The sequence below is a fragment of the Ranitomeya imitator genome, chromosome 9 (assembly GCF_032444005.1).
Source record: "Ranitomeya imitator isolate aRanImi1 chromosome 9, aRanImi1.pri, whole genome shotgun sequence".
Classification (NCBI taxonomy): domain Eukaryota; kingdom Metazoa; phylum Chordata; class Amphibia; order Anura; family Dendrobatidae; genus Ranitomeya; species Ranitomeya imitator.
In genome coordinates this window covers 54,806,934-54,827,509 of record NC_091290.1, presented here as the reverse complement: position 1 = coordinate 54,827,509, position 20,576 = coordinate 54,806,934, and the positions used below count along the sequence as shown (strand labels likewise).

The window sequence follows — 20,576 nt, the reverse complement described above, 5'->3', positions numbered from 1 at the left end:
TGACAATCACTGGCATACCCACCAATGGCAGCAGGTCATGCAGCTGCTATGGGGCCTGCTATGGAGGATTATGGGGTGCATTATAATATATGGAAAACTACGGGATGCATTATGCTATATGGAGAACTATGGGATGCATTATACTATATGGAGGATGATTGGCTGTGCATTATACTATATGGAGGAATGTAGCGAGTGCATTATACTATATTGAGGACTATGGGGAGTGCATTATACTGTATAGAGGACTATGGGGAGTGCATTATACTAAATGGTGGACTATGGGAAGTGGATTATGCTATATGGAAGGTAATGTGGGGACCATATACTATATGGAGGGCTACGTGATGCCCATTATACTATATAGAAGGTTATGTTGGGGCCATTAAAATATTTGGAGAGCTATGTGGGGGCCACTATACTGTATTCAAGCAATTAAGGTGAAGGTTTGTGTGGGGTCCATTGTACTGTGTGCTGTGCAAAAGTGTGAGTCCATTATAAAGAATGGAGGGCTGTGTCGGGGTCACAGTTGGGGGATCATAATGTGTCGGGGTCACCATATTTTGCCGGAGGAATTGAGGTGGGGTACAGTAGGGACATCATACTGTGCATGTGGAGAGTGCTGTGAAGGAATTCACCGTGGCGGTAACAGACAACATTTGTGGGGAACTTTTGTTAGCATCATACTTTACGGGTGACATAAAAGGAGCTGCAAAGTTGTCAGATATGCTCTTCTGTGGCCCCACTAAATATTAATTTAGATAAAGAGCAATTAGAACTTCTGCTATGGGGCTCCATGATTTCTATGTACACCCCTGCCGACAATAATTGTTTATAATTTCCAACAAAGGTCAAAATTGGCTAACTCGGCTAGCTTTTATCTGAAACGTGTGGCCAATTTTATTCCATTCTTCCCAGTAAAACAAACATGCACGCTCGCAAAACTCACTCCTGCACGTCGATGCCGGAGTCAGCATTTTATGAAATATTTGCGATAAGAAAACTCATTGCTGTCCTTTTTATGTAATGAGACAAGCTTGTAACCTCCAGTTGACAAAATAGCCTGCACAATGCTAAATATTCTCCCAGTCTCCTGCATGCAGAATGAAGCCCTGGTGCACCGGGGTGATACATTTACATATTTGTACCGCATATAATGAAATCAAGGATGTAGTTCTCACTTTACCTCCCGCTGGGTTCGGACTTATTGATATCCAATATGCTTTTTTCATAGTGCGGATATCTTAGACTATGCTCCACTTTATTATCTCATAATCTCGAAATCAGCACTTACTGGACCCAATCAGATTTGCAGAACAGTTCCTTTGTATTCAGGATTTTTATTGATCTCATATTTGCTATTACGTAATACTCTGTGAACCATAATATAGTTTATCGACTAAATACTAAGCAGTTCCTTAGAATTGAGCTGGCCATAGACCGGAGACAGCAATACTCGTCATAGTTAATGCTCCAGGGGCCCCAGACAATGACATTTTTTTAAATAAGGGTAGATATTTTTGTAACAAGCACGACAGATATTTCTTAACTATTTTCACAATATGATCTTCAAATTACATCCAAAACTTAACACGATGTTTAAAAAAAAAAAAAAAAAGACTTAATTTTTATTTCATAAACTCAAAAATAGACAGAAAAATAAGCAACGTTGTAACATATGTTATCAGAAAACTTTGCTTTCAGCCTTCATACATTCTGAAATCATTGGTAAAACCTGTGTTCCGTGAAGGCAGACTTTCCCATTACTGAGATAAGATGACAGTTGGTGCTTATAAAAGTCTATGCGGAGGGGAGGAGCTACGGCCGACACTGACATTGTGCTGCAATGACGTCACAGTTCTCCATAGAACTTTGTGAGCACCAACTGCCATCTCAGTAATGGGAAAATATGGGTGCACTGAAGACAGATTTTACCTGTGAATTCAGAATTTTGAGAATGAATAATTACTCCAGAAGAAAAAAAGAAGCACATATCACTAATAAGATATATGCTAAAGTTTATTATTTTCATGTGTTCTACTGTTTTATGAAAGAAAAGAAAACAAATCATTATAATTTATGTATACTTCACCCAGCGAGTGTAGCTCTAGGAGGGTGCAAAGGAAGCAGTCACGCCCTGGTCTTTATGCCTGAGGATGTTTAAATAAGGAATCTGCCAGCAGGCTTTTGGTAAGTAATGTGAGCCCAATGTAGAGGTAAAGAGCCTGATTCCAGCGATGGGTCACTTATTGGGCTGCTTGGTGCAGTTTAGATAGAATGTGGTCAGAATTCTGAGCTCTGTATAACCCCGCCCACACTACTGATTGGTAGCTTGCTGAAAATGCACTGTGTTCACAGGAAGCTGCCGACCAGTGGTTGGGGCGGAGTTATACAGATTAGCTGGACTACAGTACATGCGAGACCTAGTCTGGCAGTGATAATCTCTTGCTGATAAAATACCAATTATATTGAAACTACAGCAAACTGCTGGAATCAGGGTCTCTGTTCCTACACCATGCTTCTCTCAGATTAAATAGCAAAAACCTGCTGACAGATTCCCTTTAAAGAACCTGTGGTCACATATCGGCAACGGGCACCAGAATTATAAATGGCAGATGGTAGGTGGGGTGTTCACAAACTTATGAAACATAACAGTGATTTTTTTTTTTTTAAAGAAAATACTGAAGTTATATCTCTGCTTGCGAATGTCCATGTGCAATTTTTGGGAGCATCCGCAAGCAGAACGTCTACAAGTTTCCATTGGTGAATGCATTGAGTGAACGAATGGAAAGTCCACCTGATAACCAACAGAAGTGTGTTAGTGCTCATAAGAATGCGGTAAGCATTAAAGACCCAGCGTGTCTCCGCACAGAATATCAATTTAGAAAATTAATTTCTACAATATACATCTGGCCCGTCAACATGCTAATTTGCAGTTTTAACCATGTGAAAGTTTTATTGGTTTCATCTCAAGCAAAAGATTTTTGTTTCAGGCAATTCAAGGATCTTGAGCTTGAGCAGCATTTTCCAATAAAGAATTCACAGCACGAACTCCAATTTATAGATGCGTGATGGGAATTTCGTGCACCAGTAGGAGAGCGCTGTGTACTTGTGCTAGTCTGCAAAACACTGATCTATTATACAACTTCTACTTGTGTTGCGATTAAACAGTGTGCCGGCCAGACAAATAAAAAATTAAATAGCCAACACATTATACATAGGATTTCAGTTTTCAGTAAAACAGTGCAACATGTATGAGATAGCTTTCTATGTACATGAGATGATTGACACGTCCATAGGGCAAAGCTTCTGTACTGATTCTTTTGGTTAGAAGAACATCGGTTTAAGTGACATAAAATGACCAGTGCCATTAGTATAGGATTCGGCAGCTACGTCTTGTTTTTGCAAAAATGTTGATTCACAGCAAATCGATTCATTGCACATCTATATTGCCCAGAAAAAATACGTGTAACACTCTGAGGTCTCCTAGGGCTGCAGCCAGCTCCTTTCAAGTATTTTCCCACAAACACATGCTTAGTCGTGATGTGATTAGTAAAAATATCGTAACATGTATCATAAGATATGATAGCAGCAATTAAGTGCAAGATGCAACACATTCTAACTATAAAATAGCAAATAAATATACAGTATAAACATGGAATAGACACTGTAAAAATAGTAAATAAATAATACAAGTAATAAATAACATAAAACAATGTCTAAGGCTGGTTTCACATTTGCGTTTTTTGCCGCTGCGTTTTAGCGCAAAAAACGCATGCGTTTTTGCGCAAAAAACGCATGCGTTTTTTTTCCTATACTTAACATTAAAAAAGCATGCTTTTTTTGCATTCGTTTTGCCGCGTTTTAACAACGCATGCGTCGTTTCTATGCATGCGTTTTGTTGCAGAAATGCAACATGTAGTAATTTCTAGCGGCTTTTTTTGCCGCAAAAAAAGCATGCGTTTTTGGCGGCAAAAAAACGTATTGCTGTCTATGTAAACGCATGCGCTTTTAAGCACATGCGTTTGCATGCGTTTTAATAGAAAAACACAAGAATACACACTGATAAGCCACCCCCCAACCCTAACCCTAAGAGATCCTAACCCTAAGGGTTAGGGTTAGGATCTCTAGGGTTAGGGTTAGGGTTAGGATCCCTAGGGTTAGGGTTAGGATCCCTAGGGTTAGGGTTAGGGTTAGGATCCCTAGGGTTAGGGTTAGGATCCCTAGGGTTAGGGTTAGGGTTAGGATCCCTAGGGTTAGGGTTAGGATCCCTAGGGTTAGGGTTAGGATCCCTAGGGTTAGGGTTAGGATCCCTAGGGTTAGGGTTAGGATCCCTAGGATTACTAGGGATCCTAACCCTAACCCTAGCTATTTCTGTTTATAGTGGGTTTTCTAGTTGATTTTGATGATTGGCAGCTGTCCCACACTTCTCATCGTGCGTTTCAAAAACGCAAACGCAGGAAAAAACGCATGTAAACGCGTCAAAACGCGTAAACGCAAATGTGAAACCAGCCTAAGGTGCACCAAAAATAGTCACAAACAGATCAAAAACAAGTTACCAAAATATTACACACTCCTGCTCACAATCAAAAGGGTACATTACTTACTAAAAAAATGGGGTGAAGGTGCACAAACAAAGTGATTGAAACCATCAGGCTGTTTAATAACACACTGCAATAACAGACTTTTCATGATATTTAAAATGTAACAATGGTTAAACAATTATCCATTTTGGGACGGAGGGGGTGAGGAAATTCCCTGTTGTTCTGGTATTTATATACAGGTGGTGTACATAGAAGAAGCCATGCCTTAATGGCATTTGGTGGTGCAAAAATGATCCCTGTTTAGAGAGTAGCAAAAGGTTTGCTGTTTCTTAAAGAGGACCTTCAACAAATGTTTTATGTTGAACTGGACATGTGATTTAATAGTGGCTGCAGTGCGGAATAAAACACTTTAAACAATAAAACATTGCAGAAATCTCAAACACCTCAATCTACACTCACTCTCTGAGTCCCTTCTCCCTCTTACAGACATAGCTTCCTTCCATGACACAGATGCTGCTGCCTCTTTTTATAACACCACAATAATAGCAACACTCGATTCGGCTGCCCTGCTCATGCATAGCAAAACTCGTAGAATCAACAGGCAGCCCTGGCTGACCAGCTTGACCAAAGAACTGAGACGGACTTCCAGGATCGCTGAACGGCGATGGAACAGATCTCGTTCTTCTGAGAACTTCACTGCATACAAGCAGTCCCTCGCCAGCTTCAAGTCCACACTCACTGCCGCAAAACAAACTTACTTCTCATCTCTCATATCCTCACTGACTCACAACCCTAAACAGCTCTTCAACACTTTCAATTCTCTACTCCGTCCCCAGGATCTCCTCCCTCCCCTCTCATTTCGGCTGAAGAATTTGCCTCTTTCTTTAAGCAGAAGATCGATAACATCAGACAAAGCTTTGGCCCGCAGCACCCAATGCCCCTCCTCTTGACTTCTCAGCCCTGTTCCAAAGTCAGCTTCTCCACCATGACAGACGATCAGCTCTCCATCCTTCTGTCAAGATCACATCCTACCACTTGCATGCTTGACCTGCTCCCGTCCCACCTCATCCCTAAACTCGCAAAAGTCTTCATCTCAACCCTAACACAACTCTTCAACCTCTCATTTACAAATGGTGTCTTCCATTGATTGATGCATCCTTCAAACACGCATCAATCACATCTGTCCTCAAAAAACCCTCCCTCGACCCATCCTCTCTGTCCAGCTATCGCTCGATATCCCTTCTCCCTTATGCCTCAAAACTACTGGAACAGCATGTCCATCTTGAACTGTCCTCCCACTTCTCCTCCTGCTCCCTCTTTGACCGGTTACAATCTGGCTTCCGACCACATCACTCAACTGAAACTGCCCTAACTAAAGTGACACTACTCTGTCCTCCTCCTCTTGGACCTGTCTTCTGCCTTCGACACTGTGGACCACTCCCTCCTGTTACAGATTCTCTCATCTCTTGGCATCACAGACTTGGCCCTATCCTGGATCTCATCATATCTAACAGACCGGACATTCAGTGTCTCCCTCTCCCACATCACCTCCTCATCTCGCCCCCTGTCTGTCGGTGTTCCCCAAGGCTCAGTTCTAGGACCCCTACTCTTCTCCATTTACACCTTCAGCCAGAGACAGCTCATAGAATCCCACGGTTTACAATATCATCTGTACGCTGATGACACGCAGATCTACCTATCTGAACCTGACCTCACTTCTTTACTGACCAAAATCCCACAATGTCTGTCCACTATTTCAGCCTTCTTTTCTGTTCGTTTTCTAAAACTGAACAAGGACAAAACAGAATTCATCATCTTTCCCCCACCTCACTCTACCCCTCCACCCGACCTATCCATCAATGTCAATGGCTGCTCTCTTTCCCCGGTCCCTCATACTCGGTGCCTCGGGGTGATCCTTGACTCTACCCTTTCTTTCAAGCCACATATCCAAGCCCTTGCCTCCTCTTGCCGATTCCAACTCAAAAAACATTTCCCGGATCCGTGCATTCCTTGACCATGAAACCACAAAAACACTAGTACATGCCCTTATCATCTCCCGCCTCGACTACTGCAACCTCCTACTCTTTGGCCTCCCCTCTAGCACTCTGGCACCACTCCAATCCAACCTAAACTCTGCTGCCCAACTAATCCACCTGTCTCCCCGTTACTCCCCAGCCTCTCCTCTCTGCCAGGCCCTTCACTGGCTTCCTATTGCCCAGGGGCTACAGTTCAAAACACTAACAATGACATACAGAGCCATTGACAACCTGACTCCTCCATACATCTGTGATATGGTCTCCCGTTACCTACCTACACGCAACCTTTGATCGTCTCATGATCTCCGTCTCTACTCCTTTCTCATCTCTTCCTCCCACAACCGCATCCAAGACTTCTCTCGTGCTTCCCCTATACTCTGGAACTCTCTACCCCAACACATCAGGCTCTTCCCTACCATGGAAACCTTCAAAAGGAACCTGAAGACCCACCTCTTCCGACAAGCCTACAACCTGAGGTGATCCCCAGTCTACTGAACCGCCGCATGACCAGCTCTACCCTCTCCTAATGTATCCTCACCCATCCCCTGTAGACTGTGAGCCCTCGCGGGCAGGGTCCTCTCTCCTCCTGTACTTGTGTGTGCCTTGTTTTACTCATGTTTATTGTACTTGTCTATATTTGCCCCGTTCACATGTAAAGCGCCATGGAATAAATGGCGCTATAAAAATGTATAATAATAATAATAATTTTGCCTCTTGTTTATGGAGCTATCAAAGCATTCCATGTCGATAAGTCAACTTTAATAAAGTCAAAATGCTTATTATTATATAGTTTTTACTGGGGGCGTGTACTTTCTCCACCTATAGGAGTTGTCCAATCATAAGCAGGCGGCAACACAGCAGAAAAAGAACACGCCTCCACCATAGCTTAGGTTTTTCTGTGTATGAGATGTAAGGATATAGCTCTGATTTCCTGGTCTAACCTCCTGTATGATTACAAAGTGCTGGGAGATTAGAGGACAAATGACAAACACCTTTTTGTTAAAGTTGATGTGCAGGAAGGGGCAACACAACTGAGTTTAGTATGATCACATTACAAACTCTTCTATCAGATCGGATCTCCTCTTCTCACAGCACTGTAATTTCAACTGTACTGCCCTTCCTGGATACTGCCTGTTCAGAGATGAGTGATACCTATGTATGTTATGCTAAGGTAAACTTGTAATCACTCTCAAGTGAGAGCACAACAAGCTGCCTACCAGCTGTGACATTGACAGCAGAAGCAACAATCACACAGTATAAAATATGATAGGAAAGGCACGGAGATGTTTGGCTGTGATAGGGCCAGCATTGGCATCCCTAACAGCAACAATATAGCTCTAATATGCGTTGCCCGCCAGGGCCTGGGGTACTTGGCACCGGGTCCGGTCGCTCTTAAAGGGAATGTCACTGTGGCTGCAACCCGGTCCGTGGCCCTGGTTGCCCATTTAAAGGGGAATTCTAAGGGGATTTGTGAATAAAGTCTATTGTTTGTAATGCCACCTGTGGTGTTCGGTCAGTGAAGACCGATGCCGCTTAAAGGGATCCTCAAGGGTGATGGTATGGCGGCTAGATGGAGACGCTTCCCACAGGTGAAGCGGGGTCTCAAGGGCTCCAAAGGTGTATGGCAGGGATGATGTGTGGCCGGTAAATAACAGTGGACTCAGGGTTGCAGTCTTTACCTGGTTTACGGTTAGTAGCAGGCCACAGTCCAGGGTACCGGCAACAGGTACAGAAGGAGCCCAGGCAGCCTGGAAACAAGTGGAAATCCCCTTGGCAGGTCAGGTTGGGAGCCTTCCACTTTGCGCTCACTATTAGTCCCTTGCTACCTGAAGTGTCTTCACAAGGTCCTTGTTCTTCCCTGTCCTGGGACAGTACCTGTATGGAAGGCAGCTTGAGCCGTTCCTTCTGGGGTCTCGGCATGGTGACTCCAGGCTCCAGAATGCTGCTGTACCACAAGCGTTGTATGGGCAGTTTACATATAGTCCTATGCCCTCCGGTTCTGTCTCGTGACTTATAGTCTCCCACGACCTCGGGCTCCCGGTACCCGGTTTCTGTGCTCTGGCTCACAGGAAGCCCATTCGCAGCCTCCCTGAGCTCCTAATCTCTCCTCTGTTCCTTTCCCTTCACTGTCTGCTCCAGACTAAACTAACTCCTCCTCCAGACCAGGATGGATATCAGGGAAGTTCCCTCAAAACAGGGTTTTGAGCTCCCCCTTTTGGCCTGGAGTTAGAATGTATTGTGTGTACAGCTTACCTGCCAAAGGAATCCCTCTTGTTTCTAGGCATAGCACTACCCTCCCCGAGAGGAAGGTAGCACTACTGTGGTACCTGACTCCTGGGGTGCCACCAATACATAATGGTCTGGCAGGAGATGCATGACAGGCAGGGACAGATGCAGCAACAGCAGCCACACAGGATGGAATATGATGGCAAAGGCAAAGATGTCCAGCTGTATAAGGCCAGCATTCGCATCCATGACAGCGGCAGTGCAGCATAGCTATAAAACACAGTGAGTTTGCAGAAGGTGTGTTGCTGTCTACCAGCAGTGGTAGCGACAGCAGCTCCACAGTATAAAATTTTATGGGAAAGGCAAGGAGGTGACCAGGTGTGTAGGACTGGCACTGGCCGCCCCAGCGGTAGCACCGTATATTTATAACATTATGGACAGTCAGGCGATGCCTGGTTGTGTTAGGGCTTCGGCACTGGCAGCAGCAGAACAGTATAGACCACAATGGACAGGAAGGTGAGTCCCAGCTGTGTTCAGGCTTCTGCACTGCACTGGTGGTAGCACAATAGTATAGAACATAATGGACAGGCAGACAGATGCTATGGCCTTCTCCATTTGTGTAGAATAGACGCAGACATTTTTTTTGCCGATTCATATCAAATTACAACCTGTTTGAATTCACCGGGTGAAGCGAATTTCCTAAAATTCTGCAGAAATTCAATTTAGAATTTAGAATCTCTAAAATATGCAAAAGAAGAATCTGAAAACATGTATCACACAAAAAGGAGATTGAATTGTAGGTGTGTATGTGAAAAATGTATGTTAATTTGGATGCATTCAAGTCTATCTGTGAAAATAGCAAAGGCAGTAAGGAAATGAGATAATGTAGAATTTTGTCAGATAACATCTGAGGCTAGCATAGCAGAGAATATGTGACTGGACTAGCGCATTAGAGGGTCCTTCAATGGCCCCAGGCTCTGACCCAAATATGAGGTTTTCATATAACATGGCCTTAAAAGTCTAGATGAAGACAATCATTTTGAGGTGACTTTCGGAGTCATTTTCCACTAGGGTCAATTTCTGATGGCATAATTCACATAGAATCTCTCATAGGTTATTGATGAACTGCATTGACACCAACAGAGACCACAATGGCCATCTGTATGGATGAATTGTGGGCCCTAAGAATCATTTGCTATGGTGAACTCATGGAACTCATGGAACTTCAGTGATATTCCCGCTTCTAAATGTCCACCACCATCACCGACACCGCCGATGCAGTAACAGCATTACTATTCTTCATAAGACTCTACTCACCAAGCTTTAAAAGGCCCAATTTGTGCTGTCTGGCACTAGAAGTTACATTTACTCTCCAGTAAGTAGAAGGAAATGCCCTTTCCGGAACTTATATGGTCTTTATTGCGCTGCCCTTACATCTACATCTGTATACAGCATAGTATGTTTCAGTTTTGCACCAGGACCTGGGAGCTTCTCGCTATGGCTCCAAGAAATACCCAGCTATGGGACCAAATGTGGTTTCCATGGTGATTCTCAGAAAAAAAATCCAAATCACCTTCCAATTACTTTCACATTTTTAGCAAAATATAAGCCAATATATAGAGGATAGGGTTCAGTCAATAAAAAAAAAACAATCTGGCACAGAATAAATGCACATTAAAAGTTGAAGGACGGTCATTAAAATGCAGTCGTATATTTGCTCCATTTATGTCTGAGGATCATTCCTCTGATTTTTTTTCCATCCCTTCCCTGGAGTATTTTGCATTAAAATGCAAAGGCATCTACCTACGTTCCTTTGAACAGATGTGAAGCCATTAAGCTCACTTTACTTCTTGGCAAGAAGGCACAAGCACAGCCATGCGTCATCAAGTCCAGGAGGAATGGACAGTCCTACCGGCCGGGATCTTGGGCTACCTTCTAGAGTTGGCCTTCGGCATTATTTCCAAGGATGGTAAATAGGACAATCACCACGTTGGGGACCTCCAAAATGTAGAATTAATTTTATCATTCAAAACAGTTTATTATGGAAGACAACCCAACCAGCCCATTTCCCAGTACTTCAGGCACACTGCCTGTACTGCCGAGGACAGTTGACAACCAACCAGATATTTTTCTGCGGTGGCAGCTACAGGGGAACATTCAGATGAACCATGTAATACACTGATGATGCCAGATGGTCTTACAAGCTATACCTCCATTCTGGATTATATAGGATGGTCCCTATTAGATGGGATAGAGAGCAATGCTTCTAGAGAGAATAACTGTCCATTAGACAAGACATTGCATAGGGCACATGGAGTTCTAGACGGATCCATAAATTACAATTATCAATTATCTGCACTAACATTTGAGGAGAAAAAGATGCATATAGAGAAATGGCCCATCTTCTCCTTTTCACTAGAGTTCCCTTAAGTTCCCATAAAGAGGCTATCCATTATTACAAAACCATAACCACTTTTTTCCAAACAGTTCCACAATTATCCGCAGGCTGTATGTTGCATGTCAACTCGGCCCCATTTACTTTAATGAAATAAATGTGCATGTGTTGTGCTTTTTTTAATAAGAAAAAAGCCCTGTTTTTCTAAAAATAATTAAACAGGACCTGTCACATGCTCAAAAAATGGAGTTGCATACTCTGTATAAATCTCTGAGCTCCCCTAATTCTGCCACCCTTTTCCTTTTTGCACTACATTGCTCCAATACAGATATACAGTGGGGCAAAAAAGTATTTAGTCAGTCAGCAATAGTGCAAGTTCCACCACTTAAAAAGATGAGAGGCGTCTGTAATTTACATCATAGGTAGACCTCAACTATGGGAGACAAACTGAAAAAAAAAAAATCCAGAAAATCACATTGTCTGTTTTTTTTAACATTTTATTTGCATATTATGGTGGAAAATAAGTATTTGGTCAGAAACAAAATTTCATCTCAATACTTTGTAATATATCCTTTGTTGGCAATGACAGAGGTCAAACGTTTTCTGTAAGTCTTCACAAGGTTGCCACACATTGTTGTTGGTATGTTGGCCCATTCCTCCATGCAGATCTCCTCTAGAGCAGTGTTGTTTTTGGCTTTTCGCTTGGCAACACGGACTTTCAACTCCCTCCAAAGGTTTTCTATAGGGTTGAGATCTGGAGACTGGCTAGGCCACTCCAGGACCTTGAAATGCTTCTTACGAAGCCACTCCTTCGTTGCCCTGGCGGTGTGATTTGGATCATTGTCATGTTGAAAGACCCAGCCACGTTTCATCTTCAATGCCCTTGCTGATGGAAGGAGGTTTGCACTCAAAATCTCACGATACATGGCCCCATTCATTCTTTCATGTGCCCGGATCAGTCGTCCTGGCCCCTTTGCAGAGAAACAGCCCCAAAACATGATGTTTCCACCACCATGCTTTACAGTAGGTATGGTGTTTGATGGATGCAACTCAGTATTCTTTTTCCTCCAAACACGACAAGTTGTGTTTCTACCAAACAATTCCCGTTTGGTTTCATCAGACCATAGGACATTCTCCCAAAACTCCTCTGGATCATCCAAATGCTCTCTAGCAAACTTCAGAAGGGCCCGGACATGTACTGGCTTAAGCAGTGGGACACGTCTGGCACTGCAGGATCTGAGTCCATGGTGGCGTAGTGTGTTACTTATGGTAGGCCTTGTTACATTGGTCCCAGCTCTCTGCAGTTCATTCACTAGGTCCCCCCGCGTGGTTCTGGGATTTTTGCTCACCGTTCTTGTGATCATTCTGACCCCACGGGGTGGGATTTTGCGTGGAGCCCCAGATCGAGGGAGATTATCAGTGGTCTTGTATGTCTTCCATTTTCTAATTATTGCTTCCACTGTTGATTTCTTCACTCCAAGCTGGTTGGCTATTGCAGATTCAGTCTTCCCAGCCTGGTGCAGGGCTACAATTTTGTTTCTGGTGTCCTTTGACAGCTCTTTGGTCTTCACCATAGTGGAGTTTGGAGTCAGACTGTTTGAGGGTGTGCACAGGTGTCTTTTTATACTGATAACAAGTTTAAACAGGTGCCATTACTACAGGTAATGAGTGGAGGAAAGAGGAGACTCTTAAAGAAGAAGTTACAGGTCTGAGAGAGCCAGAAATCTTGATTGTTTGTTTCCGACCAAATACTTATTTTCCACCATAATATGCAAATAAAATGTTAAAAAAACAGACAATGTGATTTTCTGGATTTTTTTTCTCAGTTTGTCTCCCATAGTTGAGGTCTACCTATGATGTAAATTACAGACGCCCCTCATCTTTTTAAGTGGTGGAACTTGCACTATTGCTGACTGACTAAATACTTTTTTGCCCCACTGTATTACATTTATTTGTTTGTGAACGCTGTATGTGAAATCTTTGCTTACTGTCCAACTGAGCGTTTTTTCACAGTCTTTTCTGGCGCGTGTGCTTTCACCCCTCCCTTCCAGACTCTGCCAATCACAGTCCGGAAGGATCTGAAACTGCAAAATCACCTATCGAGCTGTGATTGACCAGAGTCTTGGAGGGAAGGGTGAAAGTGCATGATCTCAGAGAAGACTGTGAAAAACACCCAGTTGAACTGTAGGAAGAGATTTCACATACTGTGCTTCAGAAGAAACTAATGTGAATATCTCTGCAATGGGGCAGCACAGCATAAAACGGAAAAGAACAGCAGAATCAGGGGAGCTCAGGGATTTTTACAATGTGCCTGACTATTTTGTTTTTCACTAGTAACAAGTCCTCTATGTTACATTATTACAAATCAGAGAACAAATAAAAAATAACTGTAATCAATGACCACAAAATGAAGCCGGCACTGAAGAAAATCTGCACACGTGTGCTCTTGAGTACTGTTTATATCGGCTTATCTCGGGAATTCTGATCCTTGAGAAGAGAAAAAACTTTGTTGAACTCTTATTTTTTTTGTTAACTAACAGTAAAATGTACATTTTTCTCAGACTTACAAAATGCTAAAATAATAATTAAGAGTTTCTATCATCTTAACATACTATGATGTAGTGATGAAGTAGTAGTTATCTATCTCTATCATTCTGCAGGTTAGCTCATGAGTAAGTTTGGTGGTAAGCTGCACATGCAGAAGAGAGGGGTCCTGGTACTGACCTTGACTTTATCGGTGTAACACAAATGTGCTTGATTCTTTTTAACTTACCCGAGAGAGCCCTAGACTCATCTCGGGTAAGTTAAAAAGAATCTAACACCATGTTTTTATTACCTCAGCATGACATATGGGCAGAGACTGTGATTTCAGTGATGTGTCACTTACTTGGCTGTGTGTTGTATTTTTGATAAAATCCCTGTTTTATTTGCTGCAAATCTAGCATTTCTCTGAATGCAATGCTTAGTAACACCTGCCCACACCACTGATTGGCTGCTTTCCCTATACACTCTGCATAGGCAGAAAATGATCTGGGTGGGGTTATACAGAGCTCATGAATATGGAGAACTACTGCTGTTCTGCTGACAAAATAGTAAAGAAAATTACAGCAAGCAGCCCAGAAAGTGACTCATCACTGGAATCATTGTCTCTGCTTCAACTTTGTGCCTCTCTCCAATTAGGTGGCAAAAATCCTGTCCCTTGAAAGGTTTTTTTTTTTTTGTTGAGTAATGCTGAACTGCCCACCTTGATATTTTTTTAATATAAAATTTAGATACAAAACGAGTTGCTGGTAGTTTGGAGGATTAATTCCTAGAGACGGGTTCCATTATAACCCTCCTGGATTCTATTGTTTTCATGGTCAAGGAAAGGCCTTAATCACACGACAGTGCTTAAACACGTATGTGAAAAAGCGGTAACAGTGTCATCAGTGTTTTGGATCTGTCCGTCTTCAGTGTGTCTATTTTGACCTCAGTATTTTTTAGGGTTGGATAAAGTAATAAGTAAATGACATAGCCTCTCCTATACTTCGCAATGTTAAACATGGAGAGAACATAGATTGTACTCTAATGCCATCCGTGTGCTGTACGTGTTTTTCAGAGACCCATAGATTTGTATTGGCCCTTGTTATCCGTGATGCCGGAAAAAACAGACATGTCTCCGTGTGTTTTGCATGGACACACAGCAGCAAAGGTTAGAATGGGTATTTGTTGCATCCATGAAAAAAAGACGGATGCAACGTGGGCATGTGAATAAGTCCAAACACAGTACGTAGGATCAAAAAAAATAGTACTAAATGGTTCTGGCTTGAAATAATTCCATTCCCAAGCGTTGCCTAGTCCAGGATATCTTTGAGGAAGGTACTCGATGAAGATCTTCTTGTTAAAAACTTATACTAAGTGTGACGACACAACATTTAATCTTAATTATCCAGACATCTATTTTCAGTAAACCAGGAGGCATAGACTGTTACCTTTATGTTGACTTTTGAATGTATGTGTTTGTTCCTTGGTTAGTCAAGAAACACAGACTATTGTTCATAATAGCCTGAATGTGACTTTTGAGTTGCCGTTTGCTGCAAACTCATTGTCTGCTGTCTTTGAAGGACAGAGACATAGGGTAATTGAACAATAAATGTTTGATAATCGGTTGAATGACCATTGTGTAGGACCCTGTGGATTGTTGACTTTCAAAACTGAGGAGGAAAACCTATGCAAATTGAGTAAATACTTAAACAACGCAAGATAATCTCATCACACCTTCCTCTTGACTTCTGGATGATGGCTTGAAGGAGAACAGCTGTGAACTATATAAAGGTGGATGTACCTCTGTAACAAGAGATCCAAAGAGCCAGAGACCCTTTACAAAACCACAGCCAGGAACATTCTACAGCAGCCAGGACATCATGGCTCCATCCCAAGGGACACAAATTTGACATTCCAAAGAATGTCAGCTTAGAGGACTATGGCCCCGGCTGAAAGAGTACAGATCTGCTCCACTGACCATCACAGAACCCATAGATATGTTTGGAGAATCCAAGATTGGGACCCATCGGTCACCTGGCCCCATAGATACGTTTGGCGAAGGCACAATTGGGACCCACCGGTCACCTGGCTTTATGGAGATGTTCAGAAAGGCTAGGTTGTGACTCTCTGGTCACCTGAGCTTGTACCTCAATGGACTGTCAGCTTTCTAAGCTTGTCGTTACCTCTACTCTGTGCATTCTACAGGCGGGGGGTAGTCGGCCCTGGAATTCGCAGCTGCTTTAATCCCAGAAAGTCAAGGTGAGATGCTGTAATTTTACACCATCTTGGGTAATTTGCTCTGACTGTTCTATGTGTTATTATTTGTTCATGGTTCAATAACATACTGCCACAGGATTTTACCCTCACCCTGTGTTGTCTAAATAGTATTATACCCACATTAAAGGAAAGCGGGCATTCAGTGGAATGATCCCTGGTCCATGTGATGTCATGGAGACATCACTAGCAAGCAGACTAGAGCACCCGCTGACCCCTGTGTCTCCACACCAGGATAATATGGGTTTGAGATTTCTAGGTAGTATTCCTTCGGGTTCTCTTTATCGATTTCATGACTCCAGATTCACGACTTGAACCTCTTGGTCGCCAATACAACAGTATCCACAGAGCCATTCTTAAGCTAAAATACTGGTGGCACTAAGGGCTGAGGGCAACTTCCATCACTGCACTTTATAGACACACACCTAACTACCATGTGGTTTGTACCGTAAGTGATTCATTTGTTATCTAATCACTAGTTCCACTTGAAAATACAAAAATAATCAGAGACCTGATGAGGAATATGTACATGATGTGGTTTCTCCTCCTGTCATCTCTGATCATCTTTTTTGAATGCATACTCATCAAATAATTTGCAAACATGAAGTAATAAGAAAAAGAATAAAGACGGATAGTGCTTACTTACCAGTTTTCGCTGGCACCACTGGCAAAGTCCACACATTACAATAGTGATACTCAGGCTGAGGGCGAGGACACCGGAGACTATAATTATCTCGCTGGTTGGAGCTCCTGAGAGAGAAAAGAAAGTGATAATGAAGGATTGGGTTGAAATATACAGAAAGTATAACAGACAAGATGGTAAATAGGGACTGAAAAAGAGCCGGAGAAAATGTCAGCAATTGTGAGATCTCGTATTAACGAAAATGAACGAAAACCAGATAATGCAGGATGCAATGGGAAAAACTAACATATTTAACCTTGACATGATTCCCGTGATTGTGATTGAATGGAACAAAAGTGTTCCTGATCATTCGGCAGGAATCCTTCGTCTGCATTGCCAATCTATATTAGTGCCGTGAAAGAACAAGTTTTCGATGGCTGATGCTGCTACTGGCCAATGATTAACGAAGGGCAAAATATGATGCAGGCGAAAAACTGAGCACATGAACAGGTTAACAGCCCATTTGTAAGACCCTGTACCCCCTCTGCTTTGTGAATATTTATTAGACACGGAACAGGGCAGACATATGGCCGAGTAACACAGGAGCCAGCTGGAGGCCTGTTAGGAAGCAAGAGGCGTGTGACACTACAGCCCCCCTCCGAGTATTCTCCGCGCTCTCTAACGTTGCGTCTCTCATTTATCTTCTGCTCCTGGATACATTTTTTTGCACATAAGCTTTTTTCTGTTTCATAAACTTTATTGATACATACAAATGTTCAGTCACATGTATCATTCAGGGTTGTGTTCGACTTATTTTGGTTCTTTTTTTTTTGAAATTTTGAACTATTTAGGTTTGTCCATGGTATGTTCTATTTCAATATTGTGGTTCTCCTGAAGAAGAAATTGGTTCAACTTCAAAAACATGTTTGGAATAAACCGAAGGTCTAATCCCTCATCACATCTTTCGGATTTTTAGAATCTGGCACAGCAGCGCAGACTACAACTCCTATCCTCCCGGACACAATGTCACAGATCATGTCAAAAGTGTCACCAAGCTGAGGTTCTTATCAACTTAAATGTAATCACTGCTGACATGGAATTTCAGCAAGTGGAAAACTGAACTACAGTATGTTGTAAGGGGATTGTGGATGAAACTATTGTAGAAGCCATGGCACTGTCATGGAGGCACAGTGGCTGGCGCTGTTATAGAGCAATTGTGACCGGCGCTGTTATAGAGGCACTGTGGCCGGCGCTGTTATGGAGGCACTGTGGCTGGCGCTGTTATGGAGGCACTGTGGCCGGCGCTGTTATAGAGGAACTGTGGCCGGCGCTGTTATAGAGGAACTGTGGCTGGCGCTGTTATAGAGGAACTGTGGCCGGCGCTGTGATGGAGGCACTGTGGCTGGCGCTGTCATAGAGGCACTGTGGCTGGCGCTGTAATGGAGGCACTGTGGCCGGCGCTGTCATAGAGGCACTGTGGCCGGCGCTGTTATAGAGGCACTGTGGCCGGAGCTGTTATAGAGGCACTGTGGCCGGCGCTGTTATAGAGGAACTGTGGCCGGCGCTGTTATAGAGGAACTGTGGCCGGCGCTGTTATAGAGGCACTGTGGCTGGCGCTGTCATAGAGGCACTGTGGCCGGCGCTGTAATGGAGGCACTGTGGCCGGCGCTGTTATAGAGGAACTGTGGCCGGTGCTGTTATAGAGGCACTGTGTCCAGCGCTGTTATAGAGGAACTGTGACTGGCGCTGTTATAGAGGCACTGTGTCCGGCGCTGTTATAGAGGCACTGTGTCCAGCGCTGTTATAGAGGAACTGTGGCCGCCGCTGTTATAGAGGAACTGTGTCCGCCGCTGTTATAGAGGCACTGTGTCCGGCGCTGTTATGGAGGAACTGTGGCTGGCGTTGTTATGGAGGCACGGTGGCCGGCACTGTTATGGAGGCACTTTGGCCGGCGCTGTTATAGAGGAACTGTGGCCGGCGCTGTTATAGAGGAACTGTGGCCGGCGCTGTTATAGAGGCACTGTGGCTGGCGCTGTTATAGAGGCAATGTGGCCGGCGCTGTTATAGAGGCACTGTGGCTGGCGCTGTTATAGAGGCAATGTGGCCGGCGCTGTTATAGAGGCACTGTGGCCGGCGCTGTTATAGAGGAACTTTGGCCGGCGCTGTTATAGACGCACTGTGGCCAGCGCTGTTATGGAGGCACTGTGGCCGGCGCTGTTATAGAGGAACTGTGATTGGCGCTGTTATGGAGGAACTGTGGCTGGCGTTGTTATGGAGGCACGGTGGCCGGCACTGTTATGGAGGCACTGTGGCCGGCGCTGTTATAGAGGAACTGTGGCCGGCGCTGTTATAAAAATTACTGCTCTCCATCTCTCCTCTCACATTATTACTCCCATCTCTTTTCTCACACTGCTCTCCATCTCTCCGCTCACATTATTACTCCCATCTATTTTCTCACACTGCTCTCCATCTCTCCGCTCACATTATTAGTCCCATCTCTTTTCTCACACTGCTCTCCATCTCTCCTCTCACATTATTACTCCCATCTCTTTTCTCACACTGCTCTCCATCTCTCCGCTCACATTATTACTCCCATCTCTTTTCTCACACTGCTCTCCATCTCTCCTCTCACATTATTAGTCCCATCTCTTTTCTCACACTGCTCTCCATCTCTCCTCTCACATTATTACTCCCATCTCTTTTCTCACACTGCTCTCCATCTCTCCTCTCTCATTATTACTGCCATCTCTTTTCTGTTGTGAATTCTGTTGTCGGGCTCCCTCCTGTGGTCATGAATCGTACTTCGGCTGGTTCTGTCCATGGACTTTCTCTGGTGGCTGTGGGTGTTTCGGAGTTTCCTTCCACAGGTGACGAGGTTAATTTGTTAGCTGCTGCTCTATTTAACTCCACTTAGATCTTTGCTCCATGCCACCTGTCAATGTTCCAGTATTGGTCTAGTTCACTCCTGGATCGTTCTTGTGACCTGTCTTCCCAGCAGAAGCTAAGTGACTGCTTGTTTTTCTCTGGTTTGCTATTTTTCTGTCCAGCTTGCTATTTTGATTGTTGTCTTGCTTGCTGGAAGCTCTGGGACGCAGAGGGAGCGCATCCGCACCGTGAGTCGGTGCGGAGGGTCTTTTTGCGCCCTCTGCGTGGTTTTTTTGTAGGTTTTTGTGCAGACCGCAAAGCTACCTTTCCTATCCTTAGTCTGTTCAGTAAGTCGGGCCTCACTTTGCTTAATCTATTTCATCTCTGTGTTTGTATTTTCACCTTTACTCACAGTCATTATATGTGGGGGGCTGCCTTTTCCTTTGGGGAATTTCTCTGAGGCAAGGTAGGCTTTATTTTTCTATCTTTAGGGCTAGCTAGTTCCTTAGGCTGTGCCGAGTTGCATAGGGAGCGTTAGGAGCAATCTACGGCTATTTCTAGTGTGGTTGATAGGATTAGGGATTGCGGTCAGCAGAGTTCCCACGTCCCAGAGCTCGTCCTATATTATCAGTAACTATCAGGTCATTCCGTGTGCTCTTAACCACCAGGTCCATTGTTGTCCTGACCACCAGGTCATAACACTTTTCACACACTGCTCTCCATCTCTCCACTCACATTATTACTCCCATCTCTTTTCACACGCTGCTCTCCATCTCTCCACTCACATTATTACTCCCATCTCTTTTCTCACACTGCTCTCCATCTCTCCGCTCACATTATTACTTCCATCTCTTTTCTCACACTGCTCTCCATCTCTCCTCTCACATTATTACTCCCATCTCTTTTCTCACACTGCTCTCCATCTCTCCGCTCACATTATTACTCCCATCTCTTTTCTCACACTGCTCTCCATCTCTCCGCTCACATTATTACTTCCAGCTCTTTTTCTCACACTGCTCTCCATCTCTCCTCTCACTTTCCTGTTTCCATCTCTTCTCTGCTTTCACACTGTTGTCTCCAGCTGTTCTTTC

The 20,576-nt window shown here is 43.8% G+C and overlaps 1 protein-coding gene across 5 annotated transcripts in view; it reads right to left on the bottom strand.

Moving 5' to 3' along the window:
* SYT7 (synaptotagmin 7) overlaps nt 1-20,576 on the bottom strand; it is a 542,375-nt gene that overhangs the window by 282,545 nt on the left and 239,254 nt on the right. For all 5 annotated transcript variants that reach the window (XM_069740295.1, XM_069740293.1, XM_069740294.1 and 2 more), the window contains exon 2: nt 16,645-16,748. In XM_069740295.1, coding sequence (XP_069596396.1) covers nt 16,645-16,748 — 104 coding nt within the window. The remainder of the gene's footprint in view (nt 1-16,644; nt 16,749-20,576) is intronic.